General features: G+C 46.9%; 1 protein-coding gene across 2 annotated transcripts in view; it reads left to right on the forward strand.

The window, feature by feature from the left end:
* The first annotated feature begins 1159 nt into the window (after window positions 1-1159).
* Window positions 1160-18571, forward strand: part of SLC13A4 (solute carrier family 13 member 4) — a 46841-nt gene continuing 29429 nt past the window's right edge. For both annotated transcript variants that reach the window (XM_031665137.1, XM_021936307.2), the window contains exons 1-2: window positions 1160-2085; window positions 8318-8446. In XM_031665137.1, coding sequence (XP_031520997.1) covers window positions 1987-2085; window positions 8318-8446 — 228 coding nt within the window. In that variant the 5' untranslated portion in view covers window positions 1160-1986. The remainder of the gene's footprint in view (window positions 2086-8317; window positions 8447-18571) is intronic.

Raw genomic sequence — 18571 nt, forward strand, 5'->3', positions numbered from 1 at the left:
GTTTGCGACCAAAACATCACACGTGGTATTGTTCATTCTGAGTTTCAAAATCATAACCAAAAAAATGAGGCCAGAATGTAGTAAATACAGTAGCCAGTCTTTAACATGCATTTAAAGAGTTGAGTCATCCTAGCCCATCCTACGATGGCAAGATAATTTCAAAGGGGACCTGGGCTGTCCACAGTTGCACCTGCCTTAAAAGTCAAGAAGAATTTGTTTTTTGGGTGACTTCCCTGGTCACTTTAGCCTGGGGATCATTTCCAAGTAGTATAGCTGCAGATCTTGGAACGCCATTCCTGTGTTCTGTGAATTCAAGACAACGTGGGTTTTATAACCCTTTGACTCTGCTCAGCATCTCCCAGATCAAGGTAAGGTCATGTTGCCAGGAACCACTACTTACAGAATGTTTGGGCTTTTGCTTTTGCTTTTCTTCCTTGCCCCAAATCCACATGTCCGTTCTGAGAAAAGAAGCTAACAACTTCTTCCAGTCTGTAAGCAGGAGAAATTCCAGAGTTCAGCTGCAGCTAAGACCTTGTCCCTGAACTCGTCAACTTCTTCCCTGCCCTCCCACCTCCTCCTTTTGTACCAGCCAAAGAAGGGCTTCGGTTTCCTTTTTGGAGAGCCTCAGAGAGAAGCATTTGAGCACCTACTTTAGCCAGAGAGTCCACTGACATCTGGGCATGAGACTGGCATCTAGACTTTGCCAGGGAGGCAGCTGTACTTCCCAAAAGATCTGGAGTCTTTCTCACGGGCTCATACCCTCTGCTGGCCTAGACCCTTTATATTCCCTCCTGGTGCTGAGGCAAACGATCTTTGCCAGCAGGGAAGACTGAAAGGCTTAACTTTGTACACTCTGAGGCAAATTCTCCAGAAGGAATGTTGCATTTTCTCCCTGCCACCAGGCACATTCCCTTCCTAAGGTCTAGATCAGCAGGTGGCCCTCCCAGCCAAAGCTCTGTGTCCTATGATCCGAAACAATAAAGCTGTGCTTGGGTACGTGAGATTATGTTTACGATGATGGTCATCACTCCAGCCGTAGGAAGTTGGAGAAACTGAAAAATAAGCTTAGCAGGCTGCCTAGGTTCTGCGGAATCAGCAAGCCCCCGCTGTGACCAATCAAGAGCGGCCTCGGCGAGAGAAATTAACTCTTTCTTTTCAATTTGCTGATTGGCTTTGAGGAATGGGCGGAGCTACTGCCTCTGTCCCGGCTTCCCATTGGTGGATGAAAGTTAAAGGTGGGCCTCCAGTAAGTTTTTGTCCTTTGATAAAAAGGAATGTCGTGGGGACTTTTCTTTTCTGCTTTGGAGGCCCAGGCTCAAGGCAAATTATAAGTAGGGAACCAATCTGAGGGAAAGACATGTGAACAGAGTTAAGGTACCAGGTCCTGGGAGCGACCAGCAGCCCCACCTGAAGTCCGCCTGCAACTCTGACAAGTTCAGGTGCTTGTTTTAAGGAAAGGGGCTACTAGATTCTTACGAACAGGGAGCCTAGGTAGGAGATGAAACAAGGACTCCCCAAAATAGGTCATCAGAGGGAGGAAAACTGATGGAGAGCACAATATGCTCTGAGCGTTTTTCATGTTTTTAAGCTTTTAAATGATTTCTTCAAGGCCGAGCAGCAGCAGCAAAGGTGTGGTTTAATGGATTAAGAGGGTTTTTGCTGACACCTAGAATGAAGTTACTCTATTACTAATCAAGCCGAGAGAAGGCCCACTATGCCCCCGTTTATCATCCTTTCCCAGTTCCTTTTTGCTGGTCACAAAACGATGCTCATCAATCCCACCTAAAGCAGGAGGCCGGGAGCCCAGCCTCTTGCAGAAACAGCGAGGGTATAACTGCCCTCCAGTTCTGCCCCCAAGACGAAGGAGGACTCTTGGAAGCCAAGAAAGGTTTAAGAAGTCTCTCTGGATAGAGAGCAGTGCCCAGGGAGGAAGCCCTTCGCCGGCAGACCGGGGTCCGAGGACGAGCTGGAGAGGACAGCGGCGCGATGGGCCTGCTGCAGGGCCTGCTCCGAGCCCGGAAGCTGCTGCTGGTCGTCTGCGTCCCGCTCCTGCTGCTGCCTCTGCCGGTCCTCCACCCCAGCAGCGTGAGTACCGACCTGCGCCCGCCGGGGGTCGGGGAGTCAGTGGGAGGGCAAAGAGGGGAGGTCGATGGGGAACATGGGGTGCTCAGGCAGTCCCTCAAAGTGGCTTGTGGTGGGTTTAAAGAAATGGAAGGGTTTTTCTGGAGGAAACCAAGAAACCTTCTTCCTAAAAGCTGTCATGTTCATCTCCTATCCCAGTCCCAGAGCCCTAACCCCATGACCTCCACCAGGGGTCAGGACAGAGTAGGGGCCTTGGCAGAAGGATGTTGCACCAAGCAGCAGGCCAGCCCGCCCCAGCAGCCAGGGCCAGCGACACCCATGCAAACGACATGGTGCATCTGTGTTTGTCGGGAATTCACCTGGGACCCTGGTTATCTGAGAGCCCCTGGAGACACAGAAAGAGCTCCCAACAGTGGCACTGAGGAGAAGGCTGGGGGAGGAAGAGAACGGTGGAGCCAGTCTGTGGTCTGTGGTGGCATCCTGGTGGGCTTCGATGACCACAGTTGAAGCTCTAATCCCGAAGGCTTCTATCAGCTTCAGGGAATGAATGATTAGAGAAGGAACGAAAGAAGAGCTTGGCAGGCTGCCCGGGTCCCATGCATGTGGCCTTGAATTATTTGTGTCTTCTGTGTTTTCTTCTCTGTGCCCTTGAAGGACAGACAAAAAGTGGCATGATAAAAAAGAGATAAGAGCCCTCAAACTCTACCCTGTGAGCTCATTCTTCACCTGGTTTGTGTGAACAGAGGAACCTGAGCTCTGGTTCCACATCCAGCTGGACTGTCACACCCTCCCCGTGGTCACCTGCTTCCCTTCCCTTCCTTCCGCTGTTCTCTTCCTCCTGTCTGTGGCTTGTCCCCATCCTCCAGCTGGCACTGCCCTGGAGACTTTAGGAAAAGTAAGCTAAAACAGGTTAATCACGTTTGTAGGAGGGGAAGTAATTCTTCTACTCTGCTCCTTAAGTAACTTGGTAACCAAGATTAAGTTAAAAAGTTAAACAGAGGGGATTAGGATGGCTCTTCTCAAAAACAAACTGGCTTAAATCTTTCATAGAATAAATACTCCAGAGTGCCAGGGAGATGCCAATTAAAACTGGGCTGGGATTAGCAGACAGTGATTGTTGCTGACATTTTTCCTGGACTGTTCCCCAGTCAATTTTCTGCTTTGTCCAAATGGGTCTTTTTTCTTTTTGTGTCTTTTCTTGTTTTTGTTTTTTCTCAATGTCAGGTTGATATAAGGGACTGTTACCAAGGGACATATTAGCCTCCTCTCCTAAGCAGTATCAGGAACCTCTTATATCTCCTGGTTGAGTCAGCCCCACCTTTGGGGACCTTGGCCACAGCCCACAGAAGGCACAGACTAGGTGCCCAGCAGATAGAGTGTCTTTCATCCATCTGTCACCCCTTTCATCAAACTTTTTTTTTGTAGACACAGAGTCTCACTCTGTCACCCAGTCTGGGGTGCGGTGGCACAATCATAGCTCACTGCAGAGCTCCTGGGGTTAAGCAATCCTTGTGCCTCAGCCTCCGGAGTAGCTGGGACTACAGGCAGGCAAGCACCACCGCATGCAGCTAATTAAAAAATTTTTTAAATTTTTTTCTTTTTTGTAGAAATGGAGGTTTCACCATGTTGCCCAGGCTGGTCTCAAACTCGTGGTCTGAAGTGATCCTCCCACAATGTTGAGATTACAGGTGTGAGCTACTATGCCTGGCCTGCCTCAAACTTTTAGATTCTGATATTGAACCCTTAAAATTCCAAATAGATGTGCTTGCCCTGGGCTGGAGCTGAGAGCAGCGATGCAGTACCTGGACAGGAGCTCCTGGCCTGCAGTTTTGATGGTTCTTCTAAGTGACAAGCCTCAGCTACATTTTAGGAGGAGTCAAAATGACCTTCCCCCTTTTTCTTGCCCAGCTCTCTAAAACTAGAGGTCCAGACACTATTTATCATGTTATAGAAGAAGAGGGTACAAGAGAGGGCATCCATAACTAAGCCCTTCCTCAGTGCCCCCAGTGGGATAAAAGTTGCATCTCAACCACCCAAGCTAAATTTTTTTAAAAGGCGCCCCCAGTCGTTCATGGTAACAGATAACAGACTTTAACCTCCTTCCCGTGAAGTTGGAGTGGGATATCACTGGAGTGGGATATCACTGGAGTGGTCAAACTGCATGGAAAACGAGCAGTTCCATGCCTAAGTTAGTAGCTGACTAGGAAACGTCCTACATAGGGAAATGCCACTTTCGAACTCTTTCCTTTACTTGTAAACAGAAACCAAAAAATAGTAGATAGCACTGTCCCTTGAAGACATTGTCTGAATACTCACCAATCCCCAACCCCCACACACCTGTTTATAAGGAACCAGTGGTGTTGATAAAGAGCCTGGGGGTTGCAGAATATTCTCTCCAGATGAGCGAGACCTGACAGCCAGCAGAGAAGTCCAGCGCGGTTCAGCCCACGTGAATTGAGCCACTTGCTAGACATGGGATAGGCACCGAGGACATGGGACTCCTTGTAAGCAAACTTTGCAGTATTTTTGGTTGTCTGAATACAAGCTTACCTCCTGAATTTTGGGATGGTTTAGAAGTGGAAAAAAGAAGTTTATGGAGATTCCATGGGTGAAATAAGTGGAAACTATACGGAAAGACTCTCTAAAGGTGTCTCTTGTCCATTCTTCTACTCTAAGGAAAATCCAGGTAAAAAATGATAGTAATCAATCCTGTCCTTACTACTGCTGGGTGAAGGTGGCCTGATGACTTACTTCCTCCAGCAACCTAGTCGCATGTCTAATAATATTTACAACCAAAATGTTTGCCTTATTTTACCCAAATTCTCCTAATTCAAAACTAAAGGTGCCCGGCAGAAGGAAAGTCCTCTCTCTTTCTTTCTCTCTTTCTCTCCTCTTCTTTTTTTTTTTTTTTTTTTTTTCGAGACAGAGTCTCACTCTGTCACCCAGGCTCTAGAGCGCAGTGGCGCGATCTTGGCTCACTGCAACCTCTGCCTCCCGGGTTCAAGGCATTCTCGTGCCTCAGCCTCCTGAGTAGCTAGGATTACAGGCATGTGCCACCACATCTGGCTAATTTTTTTGTATTTTTAGTAGAGACAGGGTTTCGCCATGTTGGCCAGGCTGGTCTCGAACTCCTGACCTCAAGTGATCCACCCACCTCAGCCTCCCAAAGTGCTGGGATTACAGGCTCCTTTCCTCTTTCTCCTTTCCCTTGCTCGCCACCTTCTCTCCCACCTCCTCCCCCTTAACTTCTAACTTGTAGCCCTGTAATGACCAGATCAAGAAAGACTAAGGGTTCCAGGAAGAAATAAGGGGTCTCCAGTGAGGGGCAGACATTTTGTCTCTCAACTCTTTCTCTTCAACTGGAATTAAGATCTGCCACTCTGTCTCTTTCCCAGGAAAGAGACGAGAACACGTGGGCTTGAACTCGTTTAGGTAGTTTTATTTCTTTTTTTTTTTTTTTTTTGTTTGAGACAGAGTCTTGCTCTGTCGCCCAGGCTGGAGTGCAGTGGCCAGATCTCAGCTCACTGCAAGCTCCGCCTCCCGGGTTCACGCCATTCTCCTGCCTCAGCCTCCCGAGTAGCTGGGACTACAGGCGCCCGCCACCTCGCCCGGCTAGTTTTTTGTATTTTTTAGTGGAGACGGGGTTTCACCATGTTAGCCCATGTTGGGATGGTTTCGATCTCCTGACCTCGTGATCCGCCCGTCTCGGCCTCCCAAAGTGCTGGGATTACAGGCTTGAGCCACCGCGCCCGGCCAGGTAGTTTTATTTCTATAGCAAACAGGGTATTTCTCTAAATTGAATTCGTTTCCAAGTGGAGCCTTTTTTTTCCCACCATTGGTTCTGTTGTCTTATCAGCACTTTCAAAAGTTTTATCTTCCCTCTGATCTTTTGGCCCCAGAGAACATCTCAGTGGGGAGCTACAGTCAACAATCATTGGGCCCCGTTCCCATTTCTCAAACCCCAATCCCATAATCCACGAATATCAGGAGGGCAAAGGTCCTTGCCAGCCCAGCTGATTTAATCACTCCAGCTGCCCCTCACTGATACAGCGACCTTTTGTAACTTTTATGCAAGAGTTTGAGGACGCGTGTTCTGAACTCAAGGGGCGATAAACAGCAAGATTTGTCCGGTTCCTTGATCAGCAGCCAGCCTCAGGGCAAGTCAGACACGAGTCCTGGTGGTTTAGAACTATGTAAAAATTGAGGTGCCCACAGCCAACTTGGATTTTCTATAAATGGTCTTTCGAGTCACGGAGCTCGGTGATGTTCCCATTAACAAGGCCCTTGAACTGTAGCCTCTCCCTAGAGCAAGCCAGTAACCTGTCATAACAGCCTTCATCAGCGCAATTCAGGGCCATCAGCATGACTAGAGGGTAAGTTGCTGGAGGGCTGGCTTTTGATACGAATTTGTACTTCATTACCCTGTGCACCCCTGGGTTGTCCAGCCAGCAAAGTGAGTGGGCTATGGAAAATGTCGGTGAATTTCCAGGCCTCCCCTCCCAGATAGATGGCTGTCTTTAGTCTTTGTAGACGGATGTTTCCATGGGGTCAGGCAGGTAGAATGGAGTCCAAGAGCAATGAGAACCAGACCCTGGTTAGGGCAGTGGCTCTCAATCAGGGATCATTTTACCTCCCCAAGGGACATTTGGCAATGTCTAGAGACGGTTTTTTGGTTGTCACAATGGAGGAAGTGCTACTGGCATTTAGTGGGTAGAGACCAAGGATGCTGCTCCTTTACAGTGCACAGGACAGCCCCCTGCAACAAGAAACTATGTGGCCCTAAATGTCAGTAGTGCCAAGGCTGAGAAACACTGAGTTAGGAGCTGATGCTTCCTCATCCAAAATGAGAGTCCCTTGCTCAGGATCGCTGCCTTCCTCCTCAGTCCTCCCTTCCCTCTCCCAGGGAAGGGAGCTCCGTATTAACTCGTACAGAGACCTTTGGGCGAAGGATCAGTCTCTAGACGCAAAACATGATAGAACCTCAGATCCAAAACTGAAGGGGGAATGGTCAACCAGTTCTTGCCTAACAATTTATTTGATTAAAATTTACTACTGAATCAAGTTGTTTCAGCAAATAGTCTAAAACAGGGGGATTTAACTTTGTTGATTCATTTTTAAAGCAGTAAAGCCTTTTTTTTTTTTTCAAATGAAATTTCACATGTAATGTTTGTATATGAATCAAATGAGAACAAAGCTACTCCATTTGGGATGAGGCTAGAGAGGGGGTCCAGATTCCAAGTCTTGCTCATCTCCCTGGGATATTCTTGAGACACACCCAAGATGCCCAGGGCTGCAAGAGCACAGTCCAGAAACCACCTTTTGGATTGTTTGTAAATCTCACTTCTTACTGATCCACTTCTCTTCAGTCAGGCACACACCAATGCCACATATCTTCATATCTTAGGCACATGAGTCAAATTCAGGATGGCTGATCTCAGAGCTTACATGTGAACTAACTGTCCTTTTTCTTTCTTTCTTTCTTTTTTTCCCGGAGACAGCATCGCACTCTGTGGTCCTGTAGTCCCAGGCTGGAGTGCAGTGGCACATGACCATAGCTCACTGCATGCAGCCTAAAGCCCCTGGGCTCAAGTGATCCTCCGGCCTCAGCCTCCCAAGTAGCCGGGACTACAGGCCTGTGCCACCACACCTGGCTAATTTCTTTTATTTTTTAGAGATGGGGTCTTGCTGTATATTGCCCAGGCTGGTCTCAAACTCCTGGGCTCAAGTGATCCTCCCACCTTGGCCTCCCAAAGTGCTGGGATTACAAGTGTGAGCCCCAGTCCCAACCGCACGCAGTGATTCCTATCTCCAACTACCCCAAGAACTTCTCCTACCCAGTCAACTTAACACCAGTTACATCCCAGTTCAAGTTAAAGCTTTGAACTCCACTTGTATGGTTTTGTAATCATGGGTCTGGTCACTGCAGTTAAGTTCAATCTCCACCTTGGCAGTTTCCAGAACCCTCAGAGCTGCCTGGCTACACACTAGTGCAAACCACAGGCCAGGCATCGGTCCCCCAAGGAGCAGCCAGAATGTCACCCACCAAAGGATGGACTCACCATGTATTCACCATGCTCGCCTGCCAGTCCAGCTTTGGTCCCAGGGCTGTATGCTGGTACCTGCATTAGGGTCCGAGTACCTGCTGCTTCAGATGTCAGGGTTGCATCCGGACACTCAGTGGCAGTGACTATTCCTGCTATTCCGGTGAATGACTGCCCCTTTCCTTCCCTCGCAGGAGGCCTCGTGTGCTTACGTGCTGATCGTGACTGCTGTGTACTGGGTGTCGGAGGCAGTGCCTCTGGGAGCTGCAGCCCTGGTGCCGGCCTTCCTCTACCCGTTCTTCGGAGTCCTCCGATCCAATGAGGTTAGACCACTTGTAGCCCCACCCCCCTGCCTGGGTCCCTGCAGGGCCCCTGAAAGAGAGCCTCCAATGACGGGAGATTCACTCAGCACTTGAGGATGAGGGGGCCTTGTCACCCACTGGAATGACCGCTTAACACTGAGCCTTGGCATCTGCAGTTCTAGACCCTGAATTCCTCTCCTTCCACCCATAATCCTCATCTCCTTCAAACTGGCTCAAAACTTGCCTCTTTCAGGAAGCCTTGCTTGATTAAACACATCCAGTTGCTCCCTCGGTCTGAAACCTTTTAGGAGCTGTGTGATTGATGCCGAAAACTCAGCTGCTGTTGACCTTTTTCAGTCTCTGGATGTCTGTTTAGACGATAAGCACACAAAGGCAGGAATCCGACCTCCCATTTTGGGGGCATCTCATTAGAAAGCTGAGCCTGTATCCAGTAGGTGCTCAATGAATGTTTGTTACAGAGAGACTTACCATGTTTCCCTGAGCCCTGACAATGTTTTCATCCACCCCTCCAAAAAACAACATTTCTGTTTCTTCTCCCCCGACTTAAGTTACCGCATGTTCTTTCTTTGCGCCTTCCCTAGAGTGAGCCCTCTCCATTCACTGTCTGTGGCATTCTCAAAAGCTCAAACGGAAATTGTCAGCGGGAAGCCCAGGTTGTGGCAAAATTTCAGAGCAAATGTTTAAGCCTGCCATGAGTAGGGAAAAAGAAACAAAACAAAACAGCCAGAACCTGGGAGCAAAATGAATGATGATCTCATTCAGCAACACCTGGTTCCATTTGAACTGTCTCATTATTCACACCTGGTCTCTGCTTAGGGTTTCTGATGAAAAAGCCTGAATCGTAGAGACGGGGGTAAGGTTAGGGGCAGAGGCACAGAAGGAAGACGAAAGGAAGCTCATGTTTGAATGCCTACTAAGCGCCAGGCACTCTATCAGAAGTGCTACATTTGTTATGTAATACTCCCAAGAGCTCTACAAGGCACATGCTAGTATTTCCATTTTACAGCTAAGCTCAGAGAATTAAGAGACTCACCCCAAATCACAAAGCTGAAAGTAGCAGAATTAGATTCAAACCTGTAACTATTAGATTTCAAAGTGTATACACTTGATCACTACACCATAAGCAAAAGACTCCATAAAGTGGTATGTGGCTTCATGGCACTGTGAACACATGGAGTTATTACTAAGAACTGTGAGTCTTTCGCTTCTGTGATATGAGGAAGAACGGAGCTGGGCCTATGGATGCTTTAATAGACAACAGAACTTTCCAAAAGTAGAATTAGGCAATTCTCCAACAGTTGTATTTGACTGCAAATGAACACTTTGTCTTTCTACTGGATAGATTTAACTGACTAGTTTTTTGTTTGCTTTTAGGTTCCTTTTCTTTCTTTCTCTCTCTCTCCCCACCCCCCCTTCCCCTGTCTCTCTCTCTCTCTCTCTCTCCCCTCTCTCTCTCTCTCCTTCTTCTTTGTATCTATCTATCTATCTATACACATATATATGTGTGGGTGTGGCTATCTATCTACACACACACACACACACATATATATATAGTGGGCATTGCATAGCCATAGCCTCAGGCTCACCAAAAAGAATAGAATCCCCAAAGCTCTCAGCAGTGCTTTCATTCCTGGAGATGGGTACAACCCCAATATCCTGGGGACTCATGTAAAAGCTAATCTGTGACCAGAATCACCAGGCAGTTGTTCTAATTGCCCCCGTTCTTTTGTGAAAAAAAAGAATAGGTAATATGGGGTTTTGTATCTGCCTAAAGAAAAAAGCAACCTAAAATGTGACTTTTCTTACAAGAGCTCTACGAGCTTGTTCTCCAGGCTTCTCTTTAAAATTGTGAAATTAAAACCAGCAAGGGCAGGGGTTGAAAGTAGAGGGTAGAGGGAAAAAATGACGTTTAGAAAGAACTGAATCCTAAATAACATTTTAAAGTGAGAAAACTATTAATTGAGAAACCTAATCTTTGTGTTTCACTATAGGCAGCCCAAAAGCCAACAGCATGCCTTAGCTTTCAAGCAGACAGTGTCTCTGTTTCTCCAAGGGCACAGCAGAGATGTTGCCGGGCAACAGTTATCCGAGGGACGCCCCTTTGTCCATAAGGAAAGTCTGCAGAGGCAGTCGCTTGGGAGGGTAACAGGACTCTGTGAGAAGTAAAGGAAGACAGTCCAGGGAGGGGCTGTGTGTCCCTATTGCTGGGGGCTGGAGGAGCCAGAAAGCATGTCTTATCATTTGAGGTGAAAAATCCTAATCCACCTGCCTGGTGACATGGCTTTGGCTGATGATGATATTTAGTAGTTGGGCTACAGGGAGCAGCTTAGTCCAAATATAGTCTGTTTAGCTGAACTTCTTAGCTCAGATTGGAGGGAAATGCCAGTAAGGCAGAGCACATGGGTTATAGCCCTTTCTGAGCCAGTTAACTTTGCAGAAAAAACACCTATTCCACAACCACCTGTGCACCATTGTGACAGCAGAATGTGCCATGGCTCATAGGGGGAAGCTGGGCTGGTGCTCTTTAGGAGCCCCCAAATCCTTGTCATTCCCCAAACCCACCTACTTCTTGACCATCCTCTTAACTGCGACTTGGGTTATTCTTCCACTTTGGAAAGTTCTCTCCCATTCCTTTGACCTTTAAAGCCCTACTCAATTACTTTCTTTGGTGAAGCCCTTTCAATGACCAAAGGCTGAAAGTATTGATCCCTTCTCTTTGAGTCTATTTGATGTCTTTATCTTTTAAATGGTGCATCAGATACACCAGATGTAAACTTTTCATAGACATGTGCTCTCCCCACCAAGGTTCATGCTCTCTGGGATGTACAATGTCTATGGCCTATCTAGCCCAGCGCCATGCCTGCATCAGACCTCTATTCACGGCTCTTGATTGCAGTGTTTCTTGACAATGTGTCAGTAATGTCATCTTCAGTGAGGGAAGGAAGGCACATGAATAGGATCAGTGTGACTCTGGGACTGTGGCTGTGTTCCCTCATGTTATTCATTCAACATGTAGAAAAACATATTTTCTGAGTTCTAGATCTACCAGGTGCAACATGGGATGATACAGGTACCCTGAGGGTGACAAAAATAAACAAAATGTCATCTCTCCCCTCTTGAGTCTCATATCTGAGCTCTCACTGTCTGAAGCTAGATATGTTCTGCAGTTTCTCCAGAGAAACAGAACCAAGAGGAGACTAGCGTGTGTGTATGTGTGTGTGTGTGCGTGTGCGTGTGCGTGTGTGTGTGGGGGAATTGGCTCACTTGATTAATTATGGAGACTAAGCATCCCATGAGCTGCCACCTGCAAGCAGGAGACCCAGGAGAGCTGGTGCTGTCACTCTGTGCGAGTCCAAAGGCCTGAGAACCAGCGAAGCCAATGGTGTAGATTCCAGTCCCAGGGCAGGAGATGAGAGATGTCCCAGCCCAGGTAGTGAGACTGGAAAAAGCAGGCAAATTCCCGCTTCCTCCACCTTTTGTTCTAGTTAGGCCCTCGACAGATTGGATGATGTCTGTCCACATGGTGGAGGGCAATCCACTGATTCAAATGCCAATCTCATCCAGGAACACCCAGAAGCAACGCTTAACCTGGGCACCCTGTAGTCCACCCAGGTTGACATGCAAAGTTAACCATCACAAGTACATATAAATGGTCCATTTTTACAGTGATGATTTGTCAGCCAGTGGGTATTAGGAGTTGTGTGCGAAGCTCAGACTCAGGTGCTGATAAGAGATTCAAAATGACAGAAGGGCTCCTGACCTGGAGAAGTTTCTATTTCAATAGAGAGAAAGTATAAACCATGTGGAAAAATACAGAATGCCCTATGCAATGGTGCCTCAATTTCTGGCATTGTGGAGGCTTTATACCACTCTTCAAGAGGGGATGTTCTAGATAAATAAAATTTACACTGCCAACTGCCCAAACTTCATGTTGACCAGTTTTTGATTACAGTCCTTCTAATGGGTTTTATAATTTCCTTGGTCTTTTAAACAGAAGTTATTAAATCTAATTTAACTTTTTCCTTGGAGCCTTCAAAATTTCCAGGGGGAAAGAAAGAATTTCTCACTCGGAGGAGCCAGAGTGGGCTCCATGAGAAAGCACAATTGAGTAACTTGAGGGTTGGGTGAACAGCTGAACCTAAAGAATCTTGAATAACATGTTGGCATCAGACTGGGGTGAGATTGCAGTTGAAAATATAAAAGGCACATTATCAGATTTGCAGATGGCTAAGTTGGATGCGCTAGCTGGCTAATGTACGGTGCTAATGTACGGTGGCAGAATGAGACATGTGGACAGGAAGAGACAATGGACTGAAACTGACAAAATGACGTCTAATAAGGATAAATGCCAGCAGTTCATGCGAAAAAGACCCTTGGCTTTCAGCTAAGTACAGGCTCAGCATGAGTCACCATCAGTCCAACGTGGCTGCCAAATTCCGAGTGTTTACCATACGCCAGGCACTGTGGGAGGTCATTTACACACACTATATAACTCAATCCTCTGTGAAGGAGCTATTATTTTTATCTTCATTTTAAAGAGGAGGAAACTGAAGTTCAAAGGTTAAGTAACTTACTTACCCGAGATTATGCAGCTACTAAGTGGTAGAGCCAGGACTTGAATCCAAGATTGTATGATTCCAGAACTTGAGCTCTTAACCCCTAGGCAATGTGACCAAAATCTTCTGTTGAATTAATAAATTGTGGGCTAGGCACGGTGGCTCACGCCTGTAATCCCAGCACTTTGGGAGGCCGAGGCGGGGGGATCACGTAAGGTCAGGAGTTCGAGACCAGCCTGGCCAGCATGGCGAAAACCTGTCTCTACTAAAAATAAAATAAAATAAAAAATTAGCAGGGTGTGGTGGTACATGCCCGTAGTCCCAGCTACTCAGGAGGCTGAGGCAAGAGAATCTGTTGAACCCGGGAGGCGGAGGTTGCAGTGAACTGAGATCACACCACTGCACTCCAGCCTGCATGACAGAGTGAGACTCCATCTCAAAAAAAATTTTTTTTAATTTTAAAAATTAATAAATGATGTGTCCAGTGCATCAAATTCTGGATAAGGAGCTCATCCAGAGGTAGGTGGCCAGGATGTCAAAAAGCTGGAACCTGAGTCACATGAGGAATGAAGAGAAGACTTAAGGGGACATAAGTCCAGGCTTCCATGAGTCCAGGCTTCCATGGCTCCACACTCCAAGCCCAAAGTGTCACACCAGAACCAGAGTCAGAGCACCATAAAGAAATTCCCCGTTCTGTATAAAGGAAAACTCTGAAATGAGTTGCCATGTGTGGTCCTTGTGTTCCCGTCCCTAGAAGTCTGAGCCAAATGACCATGCCAGATACACTAGACATAGACTTTGTGCCTTGGGAGATGGGTCGGACTCTAAGGTCCCTCTATGATCTTGTGAGCATCCAGCTGATGCTTCCTTTGCTGATGCACAGGGCTTAGCCCTGCATTTTAGGTTTGTGTTTGTCTGTTTTTGTTTTGGCTCCACTGTGACTCTCACTTACTGTCATTATATCTGCCTCTGAAGTCCTCCAAGCCCCTTCTAAAGCATTGCTCCCAAAGTTTATAGCCTGGGCATGATACCTGTGTCAATCAAGTTAGCTAAGATTTACTGTCTGTAGGAGAATGGCATAGAGGTGGGCACTGCAGGGCTCTCTGGAGGAGTAGAAAGCATGGGTTGGATGTTGGGGATTGGGAACACACAGCTCTCCAGGAGGCCCAGGGTTAGGGTGCACTTCAGGGAGTAATTGCATGCTCTTTATCGCTATCCTTTCCCTAGTGCGCACACACACTCACATACACACTCATACACACTCACCCACTCATACACACTAATACACAGTCACACATATATTTCATATTATTAATTTACACATGCCACATTTTTATGTATTACTTATATATTACTTTAATGCATTTTATATATTACTTCACATATTCTTACATTATTATTTCATAGACACTTTATATTACTTACACTTATATTACTTATATATTATTTGCCATATTCTTATATATTTATAATTTTCATATTAATTTATACACACACATAAAAGTTTTACTTATGTTTAATTTATATGTTTCATATATATAATATTTTTTACATAATTTATATATACTATATACATAGCTTATATATATATTTCATACTTTTAGGGTATTTTATATATATATAAGTTTATAGAGCACTTACATACTTATATTTATATTTATATATATATAGAAATATATATATTTATATATATATATATATTTATACATTTTATGGGAATATATATATTTATAGCATATACGAGAGACTTATACATAGATACACATATTACATATGTCTATACACACATTCACATGCATACACATATAAACTCATACACACATACACATACACTTATACACACACATACACACACATTCACACACTCACACAAATACCCTCACACACACATACATTCACACTCATACACACTCACATATACACAAATACACACATATAGACACACATATACACACACACATTTTCACATACACACTCTCACACACACACTTTCACCTGGGCCCAGACAGCAGTCTCTGGCCCTGTGCTGCAGGCCTCGGGCCGGTCTCACTCAGCTTCCAGGCTGCAGGGGCAGGAGAGGAGTCCAGGCCGTGACCACTGGGATAACCAGCCTCTGCCGCCCAGTGCCACTGGAGTCGGCTGTCATGAATCCGCTTCCCTGCTGGGTCCTGATCTTTCTGACCCGCCAGATTCCTGCCCTCTGACTCGTTACCCTGACTTTCTCTGTTTGTTCAAGCCTGGGGGCATTTCATAAAGCACTCTCAGCTCTGCCTTTCCCACCTTTCCTCGCCATGGAGGCTGACCGGCCCTCCGCATGTGGGCCCGTGGGCATGTGGGCTGGACATCCAGCTGGCCACCTGCCTGAACCCCAGGCTGCCCTCACCCTGAGCCACCCAGATGCAGCCCAGGGCTGGGCTCCACACTGGGCTTTCAGTGGGAGCCTACAGACCTTGCAGTCTTTCGAGACCAAGCTAATGTTTCTGTGGGGAGGAGCAGCTACCTCTGAGCCACCACCTGACCAGTAGCCCCTTGGCTCGTGGCTCAGAGCCCAGCCCCCTGCCTCAGCTTCCCCATCTGGGTAGTTCATATAGTCCCAAAGAAGAAACTGGGGCAGGGTTGGTGGTGGGTATGAATCAGTGTCTCCAGTCATGCAGGAGTTAGGCCAGCTTCTGGGTCATGCCAGCACCCATCTGGGTCTCTCTACTTTAGACTTCTCTAGGGCAGGATTTGCAAAGAATGTTTTTTTAAGCAACGAAAACTTTTCTTTAAACCAAATCTTAGAAGACTCAATATATAAAACAGATGGAACCAGGAATGCAAATCAGGTGATGAGAAGGGTGTCTGAGCCCCTGCTGAACCCAGAAGAAACAGCATTCCTGCCCCCAGGGAAGGTGGAGAGGAGACACTGCTGGCTTGGCTGCGCTGCTTGGACACTAACTGGAATGGAGTCCTGGGGGGCTTCAGCCCTGGCGGGGCTTAGCCTAGCACTGAGTGGGAGCCAGGCCAGGTATCTGCTCCCAGGGTTCAGAGAATTTCACTGCAAAATTGTTCAGATGAGGCTGGGCACGGTGGCTCACACCTGTAATCCCAGTACTTTGGGAGGCCAAGACGGCCGGATCACTTCAGGGCAGGAGTTCAAGACCAGCCTGACCAACATGGCAAAACCCCGTCTCTACTAAAAATACAAAATTAGCCGGACGCAGTGGTGGGTGGGTGCCTGGAGTCCCAGCTACTGGGGAGGCTGAGGCACGAGAATCGCTTCAATCTGAGAGGCTGAGGTTGCAGTTAGCCAAGATCATGTTACTGCACTCCAGCCTAAGCAACACAGTGAGACTCTGTCTCAAAAAATACATAAAATGTTTAAAAACATACAATTAAAACAAGTAAGAGCCCACCTGCATTATCTTACATGTAAAGCCCATGTCACAGCAGATTAAATTAACTATGTAGCATCACTATTGGCCCTTTAAAGAATTGGTGACAGAGGTACAGAGGTTCATTAGCTTGTCCAATAGCAGGTAGCTCGTCTGAACTTCACAGCCCAAGATTGCTATAGCTATTCCTTGTCAGGGTGACCTCCTTGAGCCCATCTTTCCTATAACACAGTCCAGAAACACCTCTGCTCTCCAAGTTCAGTGATGTGGCATACTGAGAAAAACCACAGAGCAGAAAAGCAGAAAAAGCAATCAAACCACCAATGCAAACGTCCTAACATCCATACACTTTACTCCTGGGGAGGAACAGCCACTTAGAATCTAACTTCTCTTTACAAATGACTCTAACAAGCTTCGTTATCTGGCTTCCCAGCTCACAGGATATGAGTCTGGGAAATTAGAAAACGGGGAAGGGAATGCTAATGGCAAACATCCTCACATTGGGAAACTGCAGCCGCCTAAGAATGAGATGGGAAACCAGCAAAACGCAGACCCAGGGACCAGAGAAGGACCAGCAGCCTGGACAGCTAGTCAAGGGCAAGGGCGATAAGGGTCTCCCTGGGCTGAGGCTATGATGGGGAGAGTTGGCATGTGTCTCACAAGAAGCTGGGGAGAGTTGGCACGTGTCTCACAAGAAGCCGGGGAGAATGCACGGGCTCTGTTGATAAGGGCAGGAAATCTGCAGCACACTCTAGAAAACAATTACAGTCATCCTCGAGAATCCTGGAAGTCTGGTGTTCCCTGGGAGGTTCTGAATAACCCAGGTGTTATTGTGAAAGAAAAATCAATGGGCTAGAAAACTAACAAACAGCACCACTGAACAGAATTTTAATTTCTGAAATGAAAAAGCCCTGTGGCTTTGCTCTGTGCACGGATGAGCCCACTCTGTGTGCTAATGGCCTCAAACCAGGTCAGCCTTTAGATGGAGTACTTCACAACAGGAAGAGTCACCAGGGATCCTGGCCATCAATGTGGCGGGCCATGCCAGCTGGTTTGCACGTGTCATTTAATAACCTTATGAGGTAGGGACTCACAAAACCTTCCTTTTTGTTGTTGTTTTTTAGATGAGAACATGAAGCCCAGAGAGGCCGAATAACTTGTTTAGGGGTCACGCAGTAGAGTCCTGGCTGACTCCAGAGTCCTCCCTCTTCCCCACTCAGTGACGTTACCTCTGTAATTACAAACCATATCCCGAGCCCCAGGCCATGTTTCCCGAGCACATGGTATCACTTAGGAGGGAGCAGGAAAGACATGAGAATAAAGCTGAGCCCACTAAACCCCCAGCACAGAGCCAATATCCCACTGAAGCTGGGCCTGGAGCTCAGACTGGCTCTGGCCGGGGCATTTAAGGCCAATGTCAGGACTGCGATTATAAATGAAGATTAAAAATGTGTACCAGTGGGCTGGGTGCAGTGGTTCATGCCTGTGATCCCAGCACTTTGGGAGAGACTCAGATGAGCAGATCACTTGAGGTCAGGAGTTTAAGACCAGCCTGGCCAACGTGGTTAAAGCTCATGCCTACTGAAAAAAAAAAAAAAAAATCCAAAAAAATTAGGAAGGTGTAGTGGTTTCACTGAGGTGATTTCCTTAGTTTTTCTAAGCACCTGTAGCTCCAGCTACTTGGGAGGCTGAGGCAGGAGAATTGAACTCAGGAGGCAGAGGTTGCAGTGAGCCGAGACTGCGCCACTGTACTCCAGCCTGGGCCACAGAACAACTCTCTGTCTCAAAAAAAACAAAAACAAACAAACAAACAAAAACAAGACAAGCAATGTGTGCCAGCTCATGCTGTCTGGGAGACCAAGAAAATCCCCTTAGAGTTGAATCGGATGGGGGGTTTCCAGCCAGCTCACGGTGTGGCAGGCGGTCTAGGAGGCTTCGGATTCAGATGGCCCTGCATTGATATCCTGCCTCTGCCCTTACGCTATGACCTGAGAGATGCTCCTTAAACCCTCAGTTTCCTCATCAGTAAACTGAGATACGGATAGTGCTGCTTCATAGGACTTGTTGTGGAGTTCAAATTAGAAAGTGAATGCAACAAGCAAAATGCCGACACTAGAAGCCTCTCCATATTCTTGGTTCCTTTCCTCTGCCTCCAAGTGGAACCCAGAGAAAGTGGCCTACCTGTCATTTAGGCA

Source organism: Papio anubis, chromosome 4 (genome assembly GCF_008728515.1).
Source record: "Papio anubis isolate 15944 chromosome 4, Panubis1.0, whole genome shotgun sequence".
Taxonomy (NCBI): Eukaryota; Metazoa; Chordata; class Mammalia; order Primates; family Cercopithecidae; genus Papio; species Papio anubis.